Below are 25,241 nucleotides of genomic sequence, written 5' to 3'. Positions count from 1 at the left end.
CTCTCGGTGATGATAAATGAAAGAGTTTTTATTAGGACTCATATAAAGGCAGAGAAAATTCCACATATGGCTGGGAGTACGTTTATGAGGAAGTTTTACATTCCTGTGGCTGAATTTATATCTGCATGAAGATTGGACTCCTGCACGACAAATGGCAGCTATTCTGGGCTACATACAATCCCTCTGAAACTTCCAGAGCTCACAGAGCAAAGTAGACCCTAGTGATGATGGTGCAACATTACTTAAAGAGCAACACTCCTCTTCTAATTGAATCTTCACTTGCTTTCACTTGATTCACTTGCCGAACTAAAATCTCATATTCTTCTGATACACATAATCTGTTAGCCGCATATAGTTGTCCAAACACATCAAATGATCCATTATTTACACAAAATTGGTTCAAATAAAAGCTATTAAAAGGAGGTTCTCTCAAAAAAATTAAAGCCCAATCATATTTTTTGACAGCTGTGGCCTTGGTTTATTTCGGACATTTTCACAATCCCTGTCAGTTCAATTGGATTTACTGCACGACATAAAAACGCTGAGCGAATAGAAGCAAAGCGGATATTCCCATGTAAACACACAAACACGCGCGGAGAGGAAATTGATAGCATCACTCAGAGGCAGATCTCTGTCAGGCGATAAATCTGTTGCTCTCATTTCAAACAATATAGCATTGATATCCACACACAAAATCAAAATACACACAGGCAGACACACACATGTCAAAGCACCTACGTCCATCATCAGATGACAAGTCAGCCAGAGTGTTCATATGAGATCACAAAATCCTTCCTCCTCCCCAGATGATGGAGGAGAGGAACAGGAGAGGAGAGAAGAGGACTCCTTTACTCCTTCTGCGCTCCTCGTCTCTTTAATCCCACGCATTGGGGCGCTTGAAATTATGCCTTTTAGTCATCCGCAGAGGAAGCCTGATCACGTCAAAACAATGGGAACATACTGAAGGAGGAGCGCAGGGACGATTCACTGAGGAACAAAAGTAGCCTCAGCTGCTGCAGTAACAATGTTCAGTATCTGATCCAGATTAATGCAAATTAGAGTGTTTTGCACTTTGTCAAAAGTTGCAAACTGCTCTGAAGTCAACTACTTCAGTTATGTTTTTTTTTATGCAACTCCATGCTGGTAGGAGGCACTGAGAGCTCACAAGTTGCCTGTTTAAAGAGAGTTACAATCAAAGGAAGGGTTGGAAGTTATTGTAGTCCATTTTCGCAATAAAAGGACAGCAGAGGGGATGGGGGAGTAGATTGTAAGTTTGTCCTCAAAATCAGGCAAGGGTTTATTGGACTAATGTGGAGTTTAGACGCGGTGCTTCGACAGCAGAGGCGGTAATGAATGACACCAAACAGAAGTGGAGCCCCGTCCACTTGCTCCCCGCCAGGCACCATCAGTCATGTAATATTACGGCCAGGGGGGAGATATTAGAAGTGGAGAAGACAAAGACAAACACTTTCCTTAGGGGGCCCTGCACAAAGAACAACGATAAAGCCTGAATCACCAAATCGCATCTTGATCCTTGTGAGGTGTGATTTTACCCCGTAGGCACCATTCTATTACTATAATGGAACTCAAATCACATCAATGGACACAAATCAATTAGACGGTGATACTACAAAATCAAAAAACACAAAGTGCAAAGGGACTGCAACGTGAGCAGGTTCACGTAAGCAAAGGACACAAATGTGATCATGTGAGTCACTGAGGGAGAAGAAAATGCGTAAAGAAAGTGACTGATCATTTAACAAAGCAAACTAATGAGTTTGTTTGTGTTTACTCTCACCGTCCGATGAAATCCTTCCAAATCCAAGCTTGTTGCTGCTGATTAACAAAGGCTTTAATGGAAAATATTATGACTCGGGCTAAAACTGCTGGAATTCCATTAATCAACAACACCAGACAACAAGCAAGAGGATAGAAAGCGGTTCTGTTCAATACAAGATAACACGGAGGATGCAGATAAGTGGAGACCATAATAGAGGAGGAGAGGAGAAAGACGCAGAGGGACAAGCAATGCAGATACACACAGGAGGTTACCTGGGAGATCAGAGAGCGCTCCTCTCTCGAGAATGTGTTTCCTGTACAGAGTCTTCAACACCTTGGCACTGCCGAACCTCTTGAAGCGATTTTTCACATTGTTGTAATACCATTCCAGAGACTGGGTCCTTAGAACCCTGTGGAAAAGACAGACGAAGGGACATATGTTAGACTTATAAGCTCAAAAGTACTGATAATAATGGAAATACCCTACATTTAAGACAGAAAAAAGATGGGATAGCAACCGGCACATATTAGATTATAGTTGTGAATCGAACTTGAGGTCCAAGCCAAGACTTTCATTTTAATCTGGTGTAATTCATGTCCTATGTCTTTCAATTAGCAAATTGGAAATCAAGACACCTGGACTTGAGATAAAAGCTCCTCGCTCGCTGCCAAACTGTCTTGGTTAATGATAAATGATCTGAACAGACTGATTGCTTTTACGTCTGCATCTTTCTCTCTTTGTTTCCTTTGACACCGACGTTATTTTCCATGAAACTGCCAACGTTGAGTTCTGTGCTTGTTTTTCACGCTGCTGTCGAATAAAATTTCACACACATTGCTCAGTTTACACAATAAAACGCTCACTATATGGAATATTTGTATTGTAACACACACGCCATACACAATCTCTTTTGTATATAGCATCTCTTTGCCCTTTAACACTCCTTACATTTAATGTAACGTTTAGTCATAGTTGTTTGCTTTGCTTGTACACGCACGCACGCACATTACATTACATTACGATCATCTGGCAGACGCTTTTATCCAAAGCGACTTACATTCATTTACCACCCTTCGCAGAGGGGGAGCAATTGAGGGTTCGCTGCCTTGCTCAGGGGCACCTCGGCATGGACTCGAACCAGCAACCCATCGGTTCCCAAGCGGAAGCTCTAACCACTGAGCTACGCACGCACGCACCAACGCACGCACGCACGCACGCACACACACACCGCCTCCTCCTCACGGCTCCATTAGTGGTTATGAAACCGGGGGGGGTAAACTGTGTGTGTCAGAATGTGTGCGTGTTGATGCGACGTTAAATAAAAGACGGGAGGGGGTGGAAATAGCTGCACTGATAAAGGAATCCTGAGTGCCCCTGAGGGTGTGTGGGCCATTCCCACACACACATACACGCACACACACTCCTCCCTCCCTCTCTCAGTGGATTTATTATCCTCCTCCTCTATCAGCTGGGTTGCTACATTGGGCCTCAGATGCTTCTTTTCATGCCACAGGTCGGCCCCGGCTCTCTAATGGCCCTGGAGCACGCTGAGTTTCATAGAGGAGCACTGGGTCTCCTTTTATCTTCCTCTGGGGCCGATGAAGAGGTGCACAAGGATGAGTCGGACACAAATAGGTTGGCTCTGCACTCTGCAATGAGCTGGTTTGACCTTTAAACTGGATTGTTTATTGAATAGCAGAAGGGTGCAGCGAGGGTATGACGGTGACACAGTGATCTGGGTGGAATCTTAATTCACTGCGAGTTGGAACAAGCAGAATAAATGCAGATTTTTTTTTTATTTGAGATTAATTTGTTGCTTTGAGGGAACAGTGTTGCTATCCCCTTGCTCACAGGTGAGAAATCAAAGCAAACTTCTGCTGTTTCCTTTCAGGCAGCTTCACTTGTTGAAATTAGCAGAGCTTTGCCGCTCAGCAAAGAGGGATTTAGCAGGAAGGGAGAGGTGTCATGATGAGTGAAGCATGACATCTCCTCCCGAGAGTGATGCCATCTAAAAAAAGAGAAGAAGAAGTGAGGAGTGGAGTGGATAAGCAGAAGCTTTCAAGCAGGAGCTGCCCAGCTTAGCAGGCTTCTGTAGATACACATTTCATAATGAGGCTTGGAGATTCCCTCACGCTCTGCTGCTGCATGAACAAGGAGGAGGGAGATTACTGTGGATGCTCCCTTTCCTCCATTGGCCTCCGCATGCCTGGAAAGCCGAGGAGCGAACGCCTTCTTGTCAAACTCTCCTTCTGACTACAGCCTTCACCCTCTGGTCTGATGGAGGCTGTTGTGTACATCTAAATGAGCTTTAAATAAAACATAAGGAACATATTGAAGTTCAAGAAAAATAATCTGTAGCACTGCTGGGATCCCACTTCTCCAGGCAAAGGGCATTACCATAATTGAGTTGCAGAGCCTTCTAATGAATTGGTTCAGCTTCCGTTGAGGACATTGAAGTAAGGGGAGAGCATAGAGAAGAAAGAAGGGCGTGGGTTGACAATAACAGCACATCAAATAGATTTGTCTGCTTGAGACTTGAAAGTGGAGTACAGCATCAGTATTCATGACATCATTTTGTCTGAAGTACTATATGACTGACAGAGGAAACATGAACATGGAGAGAACGCGCAAACTCCAAAGGCTCCAGATGGCTGTAGTGGGGTTTGAACCCAGGACCAGCCACCAATTACAGTAGGCGAGCTTTGAACCAAACATATTCTCATTTTAGCGAGTGTGTTCTGGGGCAAATATACCACACAGTAGAGACAAGAGAATATTGATCAAACTCTGTTATGAGGCTTTGGACAGAATCCCAGTTCAAATAAGAGTTAAGAGTTGGCCTTCCTTCCCTCCTCAGCTTCTCTGGTTGTGGGTCTATGCAGATTTGTGCAGGAGTGTGTGAGGGGGTGTGTAGAGGGGATTTATGGACTGTGTGTGTTGTAAAGAATCGGGTTTATGGAAAAGAAAACAAGAGCAGATCTATATTCATATAGATTTGTGACCTATATGCATACAGACAGCTTTAGTACGCAGATGAATGTGCAAAGATCAAGTGTGTGTGTGTGTGTGTGTGTGTGTGTGTGTGTGTTAAGCTTCTGCTGTATTTACTGTTGACATAACAGGCGTACAGACAAAGGACAAGGTTGTGGGACCAAGTGTGAAAAAGAAGCCTACAAGATTTTCTGCAAACCTGTCCACGGCCTTACTGAGATGTCAGCGTGATTTAAACCAGCGTCTGGTTTGAGGTCTGTACCAAATCAGCACCGCTCCTGTGACATAACCTTTCTTGAAAGCTGCCGGAATATTGATCTCCTGCCTACACCTTTGCGATTGTCACTCAGATACCCGGGCGGGAAAATAGAAAGAGCTTCTCCGGCATATTAAGGAGGGTAGAAGTGTGACTATTGTTTCAAAGTGGAATCAATTTGAGGATAGATGTGCTGAAGTGATATGAACTTGCAGTATGTGAACTCTCCAGCAGGGGCGATAGAGACACCAAGTCCCTCGTGACTCTAACAGGCCTCGGGTCACGTTTGAATGCAGCGTCGCATCTGAGAGCAATTTGACAGCAGCTTAACGTATTTGATGAAAGTTTGATTTTAGTTTCCTGTCTCTTTCTGCTTTAACCGCGACAGGTTGGATTCGCTCCATTCAATTCACTTACTGCGTCTTTAAAAAATGTCTAAATTTAGGAGAAGTACAGCTCCAGGCGCCCGTGAGGCAATTTTATCAGCTATCTCCTCCACCTATTCTCAACATAATACCTTTCCCTCTCTCATAACTTCAAGCTGTCATCTTTTCGCTCTCCTTTCATGCTTCTCTCCCTGTTTCATCATGGGACTTTCTCTCTGGACCTTCGCCGTCCTGTTATAGATGAAGGTGTCAGCTGCCGGGAGAGACCACGGCACAATATGGAGGGATGGAGATGAGTTACAATCTGCTCACAGAGACAAGCCATGCCACTTCACTTGAATGACTACTGTGAATGATTCCAAACTATAAATACCAGTCCATAGCCGAATAACGTGATTACACCCAAATTGAATACAACCAGCACACAATCAGTTCTTCCCATTAGAGACATCTAATATGTATTTGTGGGTGAGTCAAAGTCTCAAACAAAAAGAGCCTTAATGATATTAGATAAAGCTCTATTTTAAGGTCTTCATCTTAGGCGGTTTGTGAGGAATATCACATTAGTACAGTACACAAATGTGACCTCTAAGAGATCAGTTTTCATTGGATAGAGAGCCTGTTCAAGGTCAGCACTTAATTCTCACTGACTGAATTTATATGTTGGATTTCAAAAGAGAGAAAAATGGAGAGGAAAAGCTCTGAATCAGCCCAAAAAACTCTACTGTCTGTTCGCTCTTTGTGGATAATTAGCTGCAGCTTGTTTCAGCCTTGATCGGAGTAATTATAATGGAGGCAAAAACACCAAGAGCCAATGTGATTGCAGGCTTGAGAGCAACTGGAGTGTGTTAGCAAATTTAGTTAAGTGTCTCACGCATGACCAGAAATCCCACGGAGGCAGTAAATTACGAATTAAGTGGCTTTTTGTCATTTTTTAGTCCACTCGCTTTAGAATTTCAGGAAAATGTACTGAAGAAGCACTTACATAATTAAATAATGTGATGACGCAGTGAGAAAAAGGAAGGATTTAGTTGTTGTTTTAAGGGCTTTCATGTATGATGGCAGGGCTATAGGGGGACTAAGGTAGCTAGTTATTGTCCCGGAATCACAGCATCTCATCAGGATTAGGTCAAGCATCTATCTGTGCTCTTAGCAGGATACCACCACAGGGCGCCTCCTCTTACTATAAACTGAGCCGGGCAATGAAACAATACAGAGAAGAGAGATGAAGGGAAAGAGGGAGGAAAGGAGGGAGGGAGCGGGGTGGGCTGAGTGTGTGCGCATGTGACAAAGGTCATTACCCAGATTCAGACCAAAAGACATCAACGTCAGCTTCAGAAACGGACATAAGGGGACAAACAGGGGAATCACACTCACAAGCTGCCAGGAGCCAATGTACTTAAGTGTCAATCAAGCCTGACAGCACCGGACGGCTGTACAAACACACACACACACCTGGAAAGAGAGGGCAGAGAAGGAGAGGAAAAGGGGAGGAAGAGAAAAAGGAGACAGTCTGAGTGGGAGCTATTTTTAGAAGGTCTTTTCCACATCACCAGTGTGTATAATCCACGAGAATTGATCTTCAGTGGAAAAGTGGGGGCAGCAGCAAACGCTCTCTCTCTCTCTCTCTCTCTCTCTCTCTCTCTCTCTCTCTCTCTCTCTCTCTCTCTCTCTCTCTCTCTCTCTCTCTCTCTCTCTCTCTCTCTCTCTCTCTCTCTCTCTCTCTCTCTCTCTCTCTCTCTCTCTCTCTCTCTCTCTCTCTCTCTCTCTCTCTCTCTCTCTCTCTCTCTCTCTCTCTCTCTCTCTCTCTCTCCCCATTTGCAGCGTTTACTGTATAAACCTGCGCAGAGAGGCAGAAGCCACAGAGAGGCTGGTGAGAATGAAAATTTCTTTAAACGCACCTTTTCAAGGCACCTGTATCGTTTACAACTTTCACAGAGCATTAAAGTACGACAGATGTGGCTTCAGATAAACAACATTAAACTGTGTGTTGAGTTTGGAACGATTCCCATCAGAGACTGTAACACTGTTGCGCTGTGTATCTGAATCCAACTGGGACTCTTGGAGCCCAGAGCGTCAACATCCACAATCTGATCACAAGCACCACAGCACCTTTGATTCACGGGTCCATTTCAAAAACACTATGGACGTCCTTGGCACGAGAAGACCTCTGTATTTTACTGGAATGTAGACATTTTAAGCGCCCCCCCCTGCCCCTTCAACAAATGAGTGCCCATTGTGTTTGCACTTGTGCACATAGTGTATATAGAAGCACTTTGCTATGAAAAGGACGCCTGTGCAGTCGTGACCCGAAGCCTCATTCTGCAGCTTCTTGAGAGCGCCTCACTGGGGAGGAGTGGCTGAACAAAACAGCGAGGACGATAACACTGTCAGTGGCACTGCACTCCCTCCAATTAAGGAGCCAGTGAATGGATCTCTTACCTAACAAGCTACAGGCCGTCCTCAGCTCCCCAACGAATTATTCACAAAACACCAATCAATAGGCAAAAATCCCTACCTGCCTGCTTTCCTACTGGTCTCTCTGGCAGAGCGTCTGCCTCTGAGCGTCTTCCTGGTCGCTAGTATTTCCATACACGCTGCATAAATGCATCTAACAGCTTTGTAATTGAATACAAACTGTCTCTAAGCCTTTGTTTTGCACGTCTGAGGTGTATGAATATGGAACATTTCTGCACCGTTCCATCAAATCAGATGGCCGCTGTGTGAGTGGAGTGTGTGTGGGATCTCGAACGTGTCGAACAAGACATCAGCTTACTTCTGTGCATGAAAATCTGATTCTCTATTTTCAAACCACATAACACAATAAGGGATCTTGAATTCATCCCAAAATGCTTATAAAATACATATATCACTGTCAACTGTTACAACATTACACAGCTTCCTTCGCATACGGCTTGTTTCCTTTCATATTTGGGACAAACAACGAGGTAAATGTCAAGTAAAAGTACAAATAGAATATAAAGAGAAATACAGCTTTCGTAACCTGAATAAATGTTCTAACCTTGAGTGTCATTTCAAAGAAGAAGACAGAGGACAAATGGCAAATGTATGAAACAGGCATAGGTGGCAGCCTGCAGGGAGGGAATGCTGGTGTCACTGAATGAAGCAGGTGACCCAGAACACACCAAGAAATGAAGTCATCAAAGTGTATTTGACTTGTAAATGATGCTCTTGCCCCCAAAAACCACTACCTCCAATAAACTACTGTGATGTCTTCAGTTTGCCATTAAGAGTTTGTGTGTGTGTTTGTCTGCAGTGGATTTGAGGTGCACGAGCTGCTGCTTAGTAAGTGAAAACAATTGAACGAGAGAAAAGGAGACACGGACAGAGAAGGTAGATATGCAGCAAGGCCTTCATTCAAAATGCATGAATCTACAAATCCAATCCACATCGCCACAACACATGAATGCTGCATTAATGAGCTGCAGCCAATATGTGTCACTGATCTATACATCCCACGAGTAGCAATCTAGCAAACCAGTCGGTGAGCCAGTAAGTCAATCTGCCAGCTAGTCATTGTGTGGGTTAGTCTCACGGTCTAACAAACACACACATACATCCACACACTGTATGTATCAAGCTGATACACACATCCTGCTGTGGGGCACTTGGATGTGTGTGTCTCTTGTTTGCTTGTGAAGGCTCTTGTGCTTTGTGTGTGTGTGTGTGTGTGTGTGTGTGTGTGTGTGTGTGTGTGTGTGTGTGTGTGTGTGTGTGTGTGTGTGTGTGTGTGTGTGTGTGTGTGTGTGTGTGTGTGTGTGTGAGTGTGAGTGTGTGTCTGCTGCTGCTGCTTTGATATCTCTCCAGTTGGCAGCCCCAATAGGAATGGCGACTTTGATCCCATTTGAGTGGGGGGAAGTGTGAGCCAAGTTACTCTGCTGCGGTGCCGAACAAACAACCCCAAAGAGGAGAAGGGGGGGGGGGGGGAAGGGGCGCACTGCATTGTGGTTCAACACTCGAGTAACTATTGTCTCTGGTAAACGCAGAATGTCTCGTTAAATATGTAGAGGGCGCATTTCACTTAAAACATATCGTTGCATCTTCTGTCGCTTTCTAAAGTACAACAACAGCAAAATGCGATGATGAATAATCTACAGAAAAAACAAACATGAGATGAGGAAAACAGACTTTCCCATCTTATCCCGTTTATTTGTGTACTCCCTATGTATTTTTGCATATTCTGCAGATACCACAGGAGTTATGAGAAACTGTGAGCCAATCTTTAAAAACGCAGTAGCGTGGATGGATGGATGGATGGATGGATGGATGGATGGATGGATGGATGGATGGATGGATGGTTGTACACACACATTTATCATGTTTGGGGTCATTTCACCAGTGAGATTTGCAACTTGCGATAAAGAAAGAGCCAGACGTTGCTATGGTTACTTGGAATTTGATATACCTATACCACTGATTTGCAACAATGCTTGCTGTGTTCAAGGTGGTGCAATATAAAGGACATGAAGAAGAAGAAGATTGTTTACCAAGTTCACAGAGTTCAACAGCATTCAGAGTGGATACATTCGGTGATTCATTCAAATAATAACCAAGAAAAATAAGAAAAGGAAAGAGCCTTGACGACAGGGTTGAATAACACAGAAGAGAGAGAGAGAGAGAGAGAGCCCTCCCTCAGAACCGGAGCGGAAGCAGCAACAGCAGGACACACACACACATTACAATATTCTGCTAATTGTTATTCGCACACGATGGCCCACTTCCCCTTGACACAAAGCGCCCGTGTGCGTGTGTGTGTGATTTATGCATCTTGTTTCTCTGCATGCTTCGTAATGCCTTTTCAGGAAGTTATGAACTCGCCAAAGGTAACATAATCTGACACATTGCAAAATAAAACTAATTTATTAGTTTAGTAAGATGCTCAGTCTCACTGCAGCAACTGGAGAAATTACCTCAAATATCATTAAATGCTAAACTACAGTAGTGTGGGGGAAAACTCAACATAGCGTGCAGAGGAAATGGATCTTAACATCAGATGTGCAGCATGCGGACGTATCGGAATGGAAATCAAACAAACTATAAAGGTCGAATTGGTAAATAAATCCTGCAGAGTTGATATCTCATTTATTTGATGCTACAGAGTTGGCTGAGGTGGTAGATCAGATGGTGTGATGTGCCTAAGGGAGGAGAGAAGGAGGAAGAGAGGAAGAGGAAGAGAAGAAAGCAAGATCACTAGTCAGGCAGCACTTTTGGACTTTCTGCTACATTCCAAATGCAGCACGGTGATGCAGAGAAAAACACATCAATCGACGCATGCGTGATCATTAAACATCCTGAAAAGCTTAATGAAAGACAGCCAACGCCATTTTTAATCAGCAAGCTATCAGCCGTTGATCTGCCAATCACGCGGCTCGCATCCTGTACGCTCTGGCAAACCGCCGCCAGAGTACCAGAATGTGAGGTACGGATTGGCTGCTGCCGTGCCTCCCGCGACAGAGATGTTATTTGATAGATCACATCTGCAGGAGCAGCCGTTGGCAGCCCAGAGCCAATAGTGTGTGTGTGGGGGGGGGGGGGGATGAGCTCACAAGTATCAGACATTCAATACATGAATTAAATTTCTATTTGGGGAAATCAGTGTGGGTTGGTGAGAGCTTTTTTTTTTCAGCGTGAATGTTTGTGTGATTGGATGGATTAAGCGGTGAGCAGTAATACATCAGGGCTGCTGTGTGTCAAACCCTCAAGAGTTCCACTTACCGCACTCAGGGGTCCGTGAAACGCGCGACTAAACAGCCAAATTCTCAGATATGAAGTGCGGTATCGACGGAGAAGATTTAAAATGAACCAAAGAGGGAGAATGGTCATGTGATTTCTTCTAAAATGTTTGGCTCTCGCTCTTTCATCAGGAAGGATGTTAGTTTATGTGACATTTTGAGTCGTGCAAGCATAGAATTGCTGCCACCTGGATTTTGCCTCCAATTTTAACAAACCGTAATAACATCGTCAGCTTAGCTGCTGTTTGGATCCAGTGGCCAACTTGCTGTATAAACCGATTTAGAGCATCATGAGATCCAATCAGCACCATGAGCCACAAATGACCCTGTTCACTCCGAGCCCTCTGGCAAGTCAGCCACTTCCCTCAATCCCCCGAAATGATGGAAATTGAACTCGAACGCAGCGGCAAATCTACGACTGTGGATCCCCGGCTCGCAACGGAGACTCAATTTGGTTCTCGGCTGGACAGGGGAATCTGTGCTCAGATCAGAGGTGTGACTGATTCAGTCACACACCTACCTACCTACCCACACACACACACAGAGAGGAGGCCATGCAGTGAAGTCAAAGACAAAAATGACTCAGAGCAATATCTGCAAAATGACACACAACGGTATTCACATGAGCGCTAATCTGACTGACAGAAATTAATACACCCACTGAAGGGAACATTCAAGGTTCTTTCTGTGTTATTTATCCATCTGTGTGTGTGTGAGTGAGTGAGTGAGTGAGTGAGTGAGTGAGTGAGTGAGTAAGAGCAGTGATTTATTACCTACAACCTCGTCCCCTACAGAGAGAAGTGCTTGGATAGAACACAAGGGATCACACAACTCTTCGGCAAATCGCATTATGGAAATTTTCGCAGGTTCTGATTCAGGCAATGTTTCAATTAATGAGAGCAAGGTGCTTAAAAGGATCTTAGTCAAAGCTCGCTGAGGAAGGCCTACAGCTAAATCACTGGTATGATGCAACGTAGTGTGAACATCAGAGCAATCATTCTGTGTGTGTGTGTAGGTCTGTGTGTGGGTGTGGGTGTGTCTGCCGTCTTGCCCTGACAGTGAAACAAAAAGCAGCACGAGAGTTATGAGCAACTGCCGGGTTCTCTGTCGGCTGCGTTTTGAAACAAGACGAGGCCACCGAGGAAGGAGAGAGGAGGAGATATAGTGGAGGAAGAAGACGATTAGCTGCTGCCTTACTTCCCTACCTCCTGCCTGCCTGTGCGCGCCAATCTGGATTGATCGTAAATTGAATTCCAGTCAATTTTCCTCCGATGTGCCTCAATTTAGTCGGGGGAATAAGAATTATTCCATGTTTTAATCATGTATATCAAATTCTAGGCATTGTTGGCGAGCTATGGCGTAAAATTAACACACAAACACACCTAAATCAACTAACTAATGAAGGTGGGTTTAACACCGGTGTGACACATTTTGAGTCGACACTCTTAATGGTCTCGTGGGTGCAGTTACTGGAGCAGGTAAGGTGGAATTAGATGTGTGATTATTTCTGTTTCTCTTCTTTCCTGGGATGCAAATTCTAAAATAATCTCTAAAAAATGAAACGCAAACAAACAAGCAGAGAGACACAGATACACAGACACACAAACACATTATGTAAATGCCTTATTAGAGCTGAAATGTCTGTGGCGGCGTGCAAAAACAACTTCCCGGCCCGGTGCCGAGGGGCCCAAACCCTTTGTCAGAGTCGAGTCTCATGGTTAAAAATATTCCCGGAAGGAGGACAGAGGAGCTTTCCCTCGCTTTCTATTTACGTCCCTCTTCCTCTCCTGGCCGCAGGTGGGAATGAAAAGTGAGCGCCAACGACGCGCTTGTGCCGTCGCAGAAAAACTCACTCCGACCTTAAGATGGTGCTGATGATAGGGGAGCGGACTGATATTGCGAATCCATACGCAGATATGAAAGAAGGAGACTAGAATTAGTGATTGTCACATCAATCCTTAGTATTTTACACTGAACTGAACTGCAGGAATCTAAATTTCTGTTGCGTATCAAGCAAACAGCAGCACGTCGCCACAAATGTAAAGATTCAAACCATAAAATGTCAAATATTGTGCAGTTATATCACGCAACATGTTACACTTGAGCCCTCCAGTCTGTCAGCTCCTGCTCGGCCTTCACAACGGGACCTGAATGCCAAGAAGCAGACGTGTCTGTGTGTGGACGGTGGGTGTGTGATGACGTGAAGCAGTGAGCCTCAATACAATGTAGCATCTGCATGCATGGGGAATTAAAGCAAAATGAATAAATGAATCAAATATGCAGGACAGGTGTGTTTGCACACTTGTGTCCTCATGCAAAGTACATGTGTGTGTGTATTTGTGTGAATACGTACAGCACATTATGGCCTATCGTTTGTAGTGGAGGCCAGAGTGATCCCTATGCTTTAGGATGAGATTATACAGTACAAGCCATACCAGTTTGTCACTTAGTGTATTACTCGCACGCGCGCACGGCTGCACGCACACACACACACACACACTTCTACTGCACTGAGGCACAGAGTGAACCATTTCTGCAGATTAATCGCAGGGAGGTACAATAGCTCAAAATGTAAATGTGGAAAATGGTGAATTGATCAGCAAGATAGACAGCGTGCGTGCGTGCGTGCGTGCGTGCGTGCGTGCGTGCGTGCGTGCGTGCGTGCGTGCGTGCGTGCGTGCGTGCGTGCGTGCGTGCGTGCGTGCGTGCGTGCGTGCGTGCGTGCGTGCGTGCGTGCGTGCGTGCGCGGACACGGCAGACAGGCAAACCAAGCGTATTTGCAGTCCTGTCTAAAGTATTTGCTGCTGCTCTTCTGGCTAAGGAGGACCTGAACTTTTCCCCCTGTCCTCACGTCTTATTCTCTGCCAGCCATCCTCCTCGACCTCCACCTCCTGACCTTCATCTCTGCTCATTCCCCCTCCTGCTACTATGAGTGTGGAACCAAAATCTCTCTTTTATTTTTTACAAAATGACCTCTTGGGTTTGCACAAAAAGTGTTTTTAGATCTGACATTTTGTTACTGTGGGTGTGTTAAAATGCGTGTGTGAGTTTGTGTGTGTACAGAGTGTGCGTATGGGGCTGGGGATTAGCCTCGCAGTAATGCCACTAGACTGCACTCGGTCACGACTGTCCCTGTTGCTCAGACGTGAAAGCTGTGTGTTGTGTGTGCGCGAGTGTGTGCGTGAGTGTGTGTGTGTGTGTGTATGTCTGTCTTTGCAGGTGCACAAAATCAAACTGAATCAATTATTTCTCTCATTTTTACGTTCACATCCACTATGAGCCACCCCTGTCCCAAGTCTCAAAAGCACCTTGGAAATGTAATCAACCAACACGCAATCATCACTGGCGTGAACGTGTGAGTGTGTGTGTGTGTGTATGAGCGATGACTACAAATCTGCTACAAATCTATGGATCACACTTCTGAGAAGCTTTCCTGTGACTGATCTGCGGACAGTCGGCGCATGTGAGTGAGACCATTTGGCGTTCTACTCCCATAATTCAGTTTCCATCTCAAAACGGGTTGAATACAGCAAACATCTCACACACAGCAGAAGTAAACACTCACATTTAGATTCATCAATAATGCTCATCTCGTTCGGGTCCTTAAAAGCAAACACACGCCCCAAAAAGGCAAAAAGCATCTAATTAGCAGGATACTTATGGCACAACTGTTCCTCTTAAAAACACAAATCCTGCTCTTTATCGCTCAATAGTTGCCGTCTGATCAACACCACTGCAATATTATCCACTCAGACAGAACTGATAGGGCATATTTAAAATAACGTTTTGGGGCATCTCTCACCTCAGGCTGACACTTAAATAAGCTGTAAAATAAGCACAAAAATGACACAATTCCACCCAGAGACGTTTAGTAATTCAACAAAAACAGATTTAGGCCCGTTTAGTGCACTAATGCAAAGTGCGGTGTTTGTGTGCGGCTGCTAGACGGCAATGTTGTGACACTAGGCCCATCTGTGACACAGTCCAAAGCTATAATGAGGACATTACCGAGCCCGAGGCAGAGGTAAGAGACAGGGACAGGGACAGAGTGAGAGAGAGAGAGAGAGAGAGACAAAGAGGGGGAGAGAGATGATCGATGGACAGCTCTCCATCTCTTTTGAATGTCATTATCCGTCCTCCTCCCCCCCTCCTCCTCCCGCTCCTCCTCCTACTCCTCCTCCACCTTCCTCTCATCACTCCGTCCTCTCCCCTTAGTCATATGCCAGGACAGCGGGTCGAACCCAGTACACAGCAGGCAGCCAGAATCAATCAGAAGACAGAATGAGACCGAGCGTTGGATGGAGAGGAGGGAAGGAATGGGTGCCGGAGTGGACAGACGTCACATATTAGGACAGCTCTAATCCCGTCTGCCGCCAACTCTCTCACACACACACACATTTCCAATATCCTAACCCAGCCCACAGACAGTTTAATATTCATCAATGGTGAGTCAGGGTGCTACAAGAGGCTTATGTGCAGACACGCATGCACACACACAGCTCGGTGATACACATCTTCAAATACAACCAGGTGGAGTGCGCTCTCTTTTTTGCGCCTTCAGATTCCTCCTCTTCCCCCAAAAAACACAGATTTCTAATTCCCACACAGCCGGCGGCACGTTCAGGGTCACAAACACACCGAACATGAACAGATACAACGAGCTCCCAAAAGAGAGAGAGGCGTGTGGTGACAAAACAGCCAGGAGAAATGATTCCAGCACCTGATTATTCCCTGTCTCTGCCCCGCTGCACCGTCGCCCCTCTCTCTCTGTCTACACTTTCTTGTCAGCAGAACTCCCCACACACACACACACACACACACACACACACACACACACACACACACACACAGCTACACATCTCCTTCATCTAACCTCCAGTCTTTATCTCGTTTACTGGTTTTTCGCTCCATAGCTTTCAAACTCAATGGAGCATTAGTGGGGACGTTAAGAAGAAAACAGGACAACAGGAGTACCAACAATATTTTGGTGAGTTGTGCGTCGGAAAATGTCACAACGGTAGCCCTGGCACTGGCTCCAAACAAATCTCCATCCCTCTCATCTGTTCACTTCCCCAACCTCGGTTATTGATCTCAAAGAGATTGTCCACGCTCCCCTCACCATCATTTCCCGCCCTCTACTTCAGTGTCCTCCCCTTCAAATCCACTGCATCCCTCTAAACCCTCCAGTCTCTTTGGTCGGCACGCGTGTGTGTGAGTACTGACCTGCCCTTCTGGCATGCAGAGCACAGCCAGGCTTTGTCCCTCTTGCTGTAGGTGCAGCAGGTCTTGCAGACGTTGTAAAGGCAGTCCAGGCAGAGGCGCTTGGGGTTGAGCAGAAAGGTGAAGGGCACGCAGCAGCGGATGCAGCAGTGCTCGTTGAAGCGGTGCTGCTTGGAGAGGATGGAGCATCTGCTGCCTTCCTCCGCCAGCTCTTGCTTCATCTCACTGAGAGCGGGAGAGAGAGCGGGAGAGAGAGAGAAGGAGGGAGGGAGAGAGAGGGTAGGAGGGGGAGGGGGGAAGAGAGAGGCAGAGTGTGGTGAACGCCTGGTCGAGAGGCAGACAGTGAAATCGGTGGAGGACGCCAATGCAGAATAATTGGAAACGCTATGGTGGTAAATGAAAAATGTATAATAACACAGAGGGCGGGGCAGCAGGGTCATGGTGGACAAACTGCCCCCACCACCACCCCCCCCAATCATTGTGACGCTCTGAAATTAATATGATAGCTGACATTTCTCTCTTGGCGATCCCGTCGTCGAGCGTTTCCTCACGTCAGTCAACACACAGCTGAGGTGAACGTAGCATCAGTCCTTCCACACACAGTACACACACATCGATCATCTCACTGGTGACAAGGGTGGAATTATCATGACAATCCGAGTAAGACTACATGATGCTAAGGATGAAGATGCCCTGTCGGCTGCGCTGTCAAGCAGGAGAGACATTTAGGTTCCAGTCCAAAAGTGATGCTTTACAGCAGCATCACTAATCTTTACCCTTCAGAGAACCGTTCACACTAATGAACTATTAGGATTATGGACTAAAATACTCCACAAAGCTTATTTAAAAACTGAACACAGTTGTGCACTTTCCTCAACCGCCAAAAAGCTATTCGATGATGATGACGCTTTGATATTGAAGGACTGATTAGTTTATCATTGTTTTAACCACATGAAGCTGCTTTTCTATCTGAGAAAGACACCAAATTGCTCACATCAATTATGTACATGAATTATTCCTCTGTAGGTTTTGCGCTGACTGAGCAATGCACCATCAATTATGTAATTTTTTGCATTTAAGTCGTAGACCAATAATAATTCATTATGAATTACACGCCAGATAATCCACATGGAAAAGCAGAAGTGTAACACATTTGTCCATAGTTATTGTCACCATTAGTGGAAGAACGGAGGGTAAAATGCTGAGATCGAGCGACTCCCAGGGAGGTGTGAAAGTGGGTTTAGCTCATGTGGTCAGTCGGTAAATTATTCAAGCAGCTTCTCTCTCCTCTCCTCTCTTCACACAGCCAAGTTACAGCCTGCTCTGCTCGCACTGATACTCACACACACACACACACACACACACACACACACACACACACACACACACACACGGCCACAAGACAGTCTCAGGACAATCATTAACTCAAACTCAATATAACCTACATGTGCAAATGAAACCAAGTTACTCATATATAATGCTGAAGTCATATCATTGAGGTTAAGTACTGTCTATAGCAAAACAGTTGCTGAATGCAGCACATTCTAAATTTACTGCGTGTATGTGTGTGTACGTGTGCCTGTGGAGCCAGTGGGAGCTTTGCAACCTCCTGCTTTCTGAGGTTATTAACGTTGCTCCTCAAGCAGATCCACTGCTGCCTTACTGATTGCTTTTCCTATGCATCATTAGACCGGAGACATTAACAAGATGAACAAACCATTTTATATACAGTGAGCGGGAGCAGGTGGGGGTTGAGGATGGGCTGCGAAATAGGTTAGGGAGGTGGAGGGACGTTTGACATATTGCATGTGTGAATACTGATGCACATACGTGACCATGATCCAAATGGGGTTTATATCCGGCACACGCATGCACGGTAACGACACTGGAGGGTTAAAGGTGGCGGGAACCAAATGCAAAAATAAATAAAGCATAAAGCCTAGAGCATAGTTCTACACATTTAATACATTAATTTAAATATATGCAAGCCAGATATACGAGTCATGAATTTACATTTAAAGTCAGACAGCATTGACTTGAAATAATTTCCTTTCTCCAGATCCATTTCCTCTCTCTGTGTTTGTGATCTGGGTTTGATGAACAAGTCCAGCTGAGGTCATTCAATTGAAGGTCTGCATGAATGTACATATGCATATATATTCCTGCAAACACTCATTTTGCACTTCTGTCATTCCATCTAATCACAACAAAACAGGCAGGGTGCTATTTTCTCCACCCTCCAAATAAAACTCATTAGCTCATTGGTGCGTTCATATACAGTACTGTACCCGTACAGATGGTTTGTCATGCCTGGAGCACCTTCACATTAACCTCCATCCCTGTTCATAAAGCTAACAGTGTCATTATGATCCCCGCATGCTCATACAGCAGCTGTACTCCACGTACACACACACACTATATACAAGTTCAGGGGCCGCAGGGAACCAACGCAGCAGCCCACAAGAAAATGCTTCATCATTAACAAAATGCCTGCTAGTTCCTGTTTGTGTGGGTGCGTCATGCTGAGCTACATAATGTAAAGGTTCACCTAAAAGACAGATAAAGGTTAATCTACCTTCCATGTTCTTTGATTCTAAATGTATGGATGAGTAAATTGATGATATTTGGACTGGAAATTTATTAACATGAACATCTCCCTCTCTCGCTCTCTCTGTCTGTCTCATTTACCCTTGTGTCTCCCATGCTCGCTCTTCCTCACTCTCTCACTCCTCTCCTCTCCTCAGCGTGACTCACGGTGAGGAGAGGAGGTGGGAATTCCGTCCAATTTATGACCAAGTTTGGGGCATCCAGCTGTGCCGATGGTCCAGAAAGCAGGAACCATTGTGCTCCTTTGAGATGATGAATCTCCCCCTCAGCAGCTGCTCTCCTCTCCTCCTCAGAGTTGCAGCTCTCAAAATGAATTCACTGCTCACCAATATGCAACTAAATGACAATGTGCTATTCAGAGAAAAACAACATGATTCACTCCGAGTGTTTACCACTGAAAATTCAATTTGATAGAAATTACTGAAGCACCTTGCAGTAACTGTGACTAATGGAGCAAACTACAATTATTGATTTACACCAGGGGTTCTCAAACTGTGTGTACCAGCGGTTGAACTGTGGAGTTTTCTTTTGCAGAAAATGAAATGAATTGGAATCTATGGGGATAAGAAAGACGGACAGACAGATAGACAGACAGATAGATGCACATGGATTATTCATCATGTTAGTCATAAGTGCTCCTGTTTGCAAACACAGACATTGACAGTTTCAGCACCAGACGTGTGTCTCCATGTTGTGTTCCATCAGTTTTCCTCAGCCAGTAATTGTGGATGTCTCCCTTTCTTGCTGATTGTAGCGCTGTACACAACAATTAAGACATACTGGGAGGATATTTAACCCTGTAGGAGGTGTGTTAGAGTAATAACACGCAGACAGTGCGGCTAAAACGAGAATCCTGTTGAGAGAACACATTCACAGAGGCTCTGATCGGTGTTTGATCTGCCAGTACTGTGCACTGGTTGTTTGTGTGTGTGTTTATGCGCATTTCTGTGTATTGATTGACCTGGGGCCCATCTGCAACTGTGTAGCCGGCTAAATACACTTGGTAATTGTGAATTGATCTTGACTTGAGTGCTGAAGCTGCTATAAATTGAAAGCGAGCAATTTCAAGTGTAAGAGTGTTGCTTGTGTGTGTGTGTGTGTGTGTGTGTGTGTGTGTGTGTGTGTGTGTGTGTGTGTGTAAATCCTGGCCACATTAGTGCCGACTCTGATCTTATGAAGAAAACAGCTATAATATCACAGGAACTTTTGGCTCAATTAAAGAAATACATTTGCATACGGACCCCGACTGGGTGAGGCTGAGCTCCACCATCAGAGGAAAGCAGAACCTCATGACATAATCCTCAACTCAGCTCAGATTCTTGTCCAGATGTTCTGAAATCGACAAGCTTCACTGGCTCAGACAAAGCACAACAGGCAAGCACTTGGTTAGATCTCGTGCTTGTGTGAGCGTTGGCTAATAATAAACTGCTGAGGCGGCGGCACCCCAACTCCACATACTGCCTACTGTCATGGCTGCCATCAAGTCAGCCCTGCTGGTTTGGGAGTCTTTGGCGTCGGGGTCGCAGCCAACAATACAACCGTGCAGCCAAGTTAATGACTTTATTCTACTTTGAAAAACTTCAAAATAGCTTCTGCACAATGTCCTGAAGATCCTGTTCCTTTCCATTATAGGATAATAACACAACATGATTGTCTCGCAGCCATGAGACACCAAAACAATGAAGAAACAGAAGAGAATATCTCCTACACTGGAGCCAAAAGAAGGCTGTAATTTGTTCAATTGTCATCAAAACTGAATATTGAAAAATCATGGAAAGTATGAGAGATTAGAAAATGTTTCATTCACAACACCCACTGCCTAAGCAGACTGGAATATAAATGTATACACGCATTTTTAATATAATTTCTTCATTCATTTATTTATTACATTTTGCCTTCGTGACTAAACTGATGAAGTCTGATTCCGTTTACAACGTTGCTGCCTGCAGCTATTTTTCTTGCCTTTCACACTTCAATCAATCTTAAGTTACATTTCGGGCTAAGATTCCTTATTTCAGCAGAGTCCAAACATTAAATAATCAAACACAAACAGGAAGTGCTGAGAAGCTTGTCAACAAGAGACAGAACGATCTATAAATCCATGCTCATTATACTTGTACATTATTTTGCATTTCTTGCCTTCTCTTTGAACGACAGGGACACACAACAACAATCCAACTCTGAAAATGGATCTTCCTGGAAGTACAAAGTGCAATTGAACGTGAAATAGACTTGGAATGGAGACTAGAATAGCACTATAGATTCAAATGGGTCAGTCGATGGAAGCACAGTCGCACAAACCTAAACAATAACACGGAGGGATGCAGTGAAATTACGACAAATCATAAGTGGAGGTATCACATTCTTCCACTGACATCACCTTGTAGTTGTGATGTTTTCTGATCTGGTGCAAACAAACGCATTTTAAACCTTGAGCTCAGTTTCTTGTGTTTCCAGTACAAACCAGGTAATCAAATCTCTCAAACAGGTGCACGCACGCACGCACGCACACGCACACACACGCACACAGTTCGAGCTCATATAATGTCACTGCTGAGGATAAATCTACAGAATATCCTTTCCCTCTAAATGCCAGAGCAACACCCCTGCTCATGTGCGGCAGCCTGTTTCCAAGGCTGCTACTCTGCCCTATGTGTGTGTGTGTGTCTGACATAATGATATACAACGCAATATATCCCTTTCAGCATTTGTGGCCCCGCGTCGCTCTGTATATCTGAGAGAACTATGTGAGTGTGAGTGTGAGTGTGTGTGTGTGTGTGTGTGTGTGTGTGTGTGTGTGCCTGTGTGTTTGTATTTCAGCCATATGTGCGGAATATATATCAGAAATCAAGACATTAGAGGGCGGAGTTACAAAACGCAGAGGAGTCGAATTCAGTGTGTGATGTCGTGCAAGTCCCTACAGATACAAAAGACCATGTTAACACTGATTCCTACATACACACAGGCTTTCACACTACTTTTAACTTTAATCTACCGCATTAACATCATCAAAATTCATTTAAAGCCAGTGATGTAAGTACACACACGCAGTACTAAAAGTGTGAGGATATATTGCGTGCTAATATTGACACAGCCGACTGCAATTTTGATAGTTTATTCGGAGCATCTCAGCAAAGCCGCAGCAAAGCCGCAGCAATAATTAAAGGCCATAAGCGGCAGAAGAATCATTTATGCAAAAGCTTTTTGGCAGATTACAAAAGTGCTGCCAGTTGATGATAACAACATACTTTGCACCGACGCTTCTCGTTCTCCCTTCGTTCCCCTTCTTTAGTCTCAAATCTCTATACATTCTCCTTTGCTTCTCCACTTTCTACACCCTGTTTGTTGTTACCTCTGCCTCCTCCTCCTTCATCTTTACAAAGTATTGGCCATGTGGTGGAAGGTGCAGGTTTCTGGTTTTGGCTCAGAGTGTGGTCATGGTGTCGCCCTCCTCCACCCCCACCTCCATCTCCCCTTCTCTTCCCTGTGAACCACCTGGCTAAATTGAAGCTTTTCGGGCTGACGGGAGTGTCAGAGTTTACAATTATCCCACAGGCTAATAATGAGCGCTGAGTAAAAATGTGTGTATGGCCGATAGTGTTTTCGCAATCAGAATGGCTTGGATGGCTGGTAACTATGTGGGGAAATGGGAGAGATAAAGGGCGGAGTAATGGCTGATGACAGGTTACTGCTGACTGAGCAAAGCACTGAGATCATTTATAAGGAGGAGATTCTGCTTCCCAGTATGACAACTTTGACCCAAATTACTCAGCAAGGGCAGATTCAATCAAAAGAAAGAGCAACAGCAAAACTATCCAATTTGACTGCTTTACTGTGTGCAGAGAGTTTCCATTCTATTTCTGTGCCAAACTGTATCCTGTATCCTCTCACCTCCGAGTGCTCAGAACTGTCTCGCCCCAACTGTGGGAAGAAGCTAATAACTCCTTATCCATACTGGCTTAATTGCTCTACTGCAGACAAAGCATCTTGTCCTTCCTTTCATCCCTTCATTCCACTTCACCCGATTACAAGCCGAGGCTGTACACAGATTGTCCTTTGGCCTGCGGAATAATCTCGATCCGCACAGGAAAGAAACAAGGCAAGCGTGCCAAGAAAGGAGCTTAAGGTGTCGACAACGCTGAGAGATGCAGAGTGAGGAAGAGAAAGGGGCGATGGTGGTAAAATCAGGAGGGAATTCGGTGTTTGCAGTGCACGGAGGAGCCAATGTGATTTTGGCAGCCCAACAATGACACTGAAAAAAACTGCCAATATGCTACAGTAACCTGACCTCAGCCCGCTATGATTCACACTGAGTGAGGCAGCAGTAACAGCAATATATCTGATTCAACAGGTCCCAATTCCCAGACTCCTTTACGTGCAGTGGCAACATAACAGGGCTGTCAAACTCATTTTAGTTTGGGGCCACATTCAGACCAATTTAGATTCAAGTGGGCCGGATTAGTAAAATCATAGCATAATAACCTATAAATGGATGTAAATGGACAACTCCAAGTTTTCCCTTTGTTTTAGTGCAAAGAAGTATAGGTTCGTATTGCAAATGTTTACTTTTATTTAACTATCTTTTTACAAAACATGTGATGAACAACCTGGAATTTCTTAACTCAGTGGTTCCCAAACTTTTTCTGAAGGGCCCCCCTTCTGTAGATAAGAATATTTTCTCGGCCCCCGCATGATTTCAAATGTACATACATTTCCTCATCTGTGTACTGTAGAAATGTGAACTGAACTGACTAACTATCTGTGGATAACTCCAAAAAAGTAACTCCAAAAAAGTCTAAATCTGCCTGGACAGTTACAATTTGCTTTCACTAACAACAATACAGGAGAGAAATAATAATAATTCATAAAAATGTGCTTGCTATATGGAGAGAAATTAAAGAGAAGTTGTAATAAATAAGAGACGTAAAAGACAAAATATTCAGACATTTCCAGAACAAACAAGCAGCATTTACTGAAAAGTACAAAGCTGGAAATGAACGTAAAAGAGCGATTTGGATACCGCTGTGGAAAGCTGGCGAGAGCAAAACAATCAAAAAGACTGATTTGAGAAGATCGTAAGGCACGGAAAGCTGTTCACAGATGGAGATTACATGAAAGAATCATTTACTAAAATATCAGAGAATCTTACCTCCGAAAATCACCTTCGTTAAGCGCTGATCTGACGCTGATTTGGAAACACTGCATTTTAGTGGCAGGAGGCCGTCACTTCGTGGGACACAAAATCGACATGCGCTGTGGGAAACTTAGTTTATGGACAATTTACGCTTAAAAGCTCTTTGCTATCACGGGCCACATAAAATGACCTGGCAGGCAGATTTGGCCTGCGGGCCTTGAGTTTGACACCACTGACTTAGCATAATGCAGCGAGCCTGGCTCAGAAGGACAATCCTGTCCATCTCCAAAACATCACAGAAATACAGATTGCCAGTGAAACATTTTTAAATATACAAGGTAGGTATTAACATTACACTATTACAATACTACAACTCGGGTGGTCGTCTCTGATCGTCATCCGAGCATCGGCGATGATGTCAGCTGCTACTGCGACACACAATATGCTGGATGTGCCGCTGTATATCAAGACGAGGCCTGGGACGGCCGCCAGGGAGCAAGTTGCTATTTCTGCAGCCAAGCAAAAGACGTAGAGCGACAGAGGAGCGTCGCTGGCAGCAATCCCCCTGTGACGCGAGAAGAGGTGCATGCAGGGAAAAATAAAAGAGGAATGAGTGAGGCAAAGACAGGCAGGGTGATATAATTAGGGCCATAGTATGCAGAGCAGAGGGGGGAGGCAGAGATGCCAATTCAATTATAGAGACGGGTGGTGTAAAGCTGCAGGTTTGACATAATGGGGCCCCCCGGCTCTCCAACTGACTCTAGATTTCCATTAGATCCCAGAAGGAGCTTTACTGGCAACCACAGACACACACATTGATTTGAGTAAAGCCCGTCTGACACCACCATGTGTGTGTGTGTTATGACGAAGAACATAGCCTACTGTATGTGGATCTGTTGGCACATTTTACACTTGTTGTCACATTACAAACCCACACACAGCCATCAACCCACACAAACACGTCCAATCAATCAGTTACACGCGGGCCTTAGCACTCTGGTAACACTGGAAGCAGAATGTGCTGACTCCACAGACAGGCAGAGGCAGAATCACACACACACACACACACACACACGCATAGTCAAGTGTGACTGATGAATGCACCACACACAGC

The 25,241-nt window shown here is 44.8% G+C and overlaps 1 protein-coding gene across 1 annotated transcript in view; it reads right to left on the bottom strand.

Annotated features, from left to right (window-relative positions):
* The window catches only part of myripb (myosin VIIA and Rab interacting protein b), a 68,772-nt gene that overhangs the window by 17,401 nt on the left and 26,130 nt on the right, over nucleotides 1-25,241 (bottom strand). The window contains exons 2-3 of the mRNA XM_076158375.1: nucleotides 16,390-16,611; nucleotides 2,053-2,189 (exon numbers count right to left, since the gene is read on the bottom strand). Coding sequence (XP_076014490.1) covers nucleotides 2,053-2,189; nucleotides 16,390-16,611 — 359 coding nt within the window. The remainder of the gene's footprint in view (nucleotides 1-2,052; nucleotides 2,190-16,389; nucleotides 16,612-25,241) is intronic.

Source organism: Genypterus blacodes, unplaced genomic scaffold (genome assembly GCF_046128005.1).
Source record: "Genypterus blacodes isolate CSIRO-AG114 ecotype Tasmania unplaced genomic scaffold, CSIRO-AGI_Gbla_v1 ptg000076l_1, whole genome shotgun sequence".
NCBI lineage: Eukaryota > Metazoa > Chordata > Actinopteri > Ophidiiformes > Ophidiidae > Genypterus > Genypterus blacodes.
The sequence above is the reverse complement of the archived record's forward strand: the minus strand, read 5'-3'. Positions and strand labels throughout refer to the sequence as shown.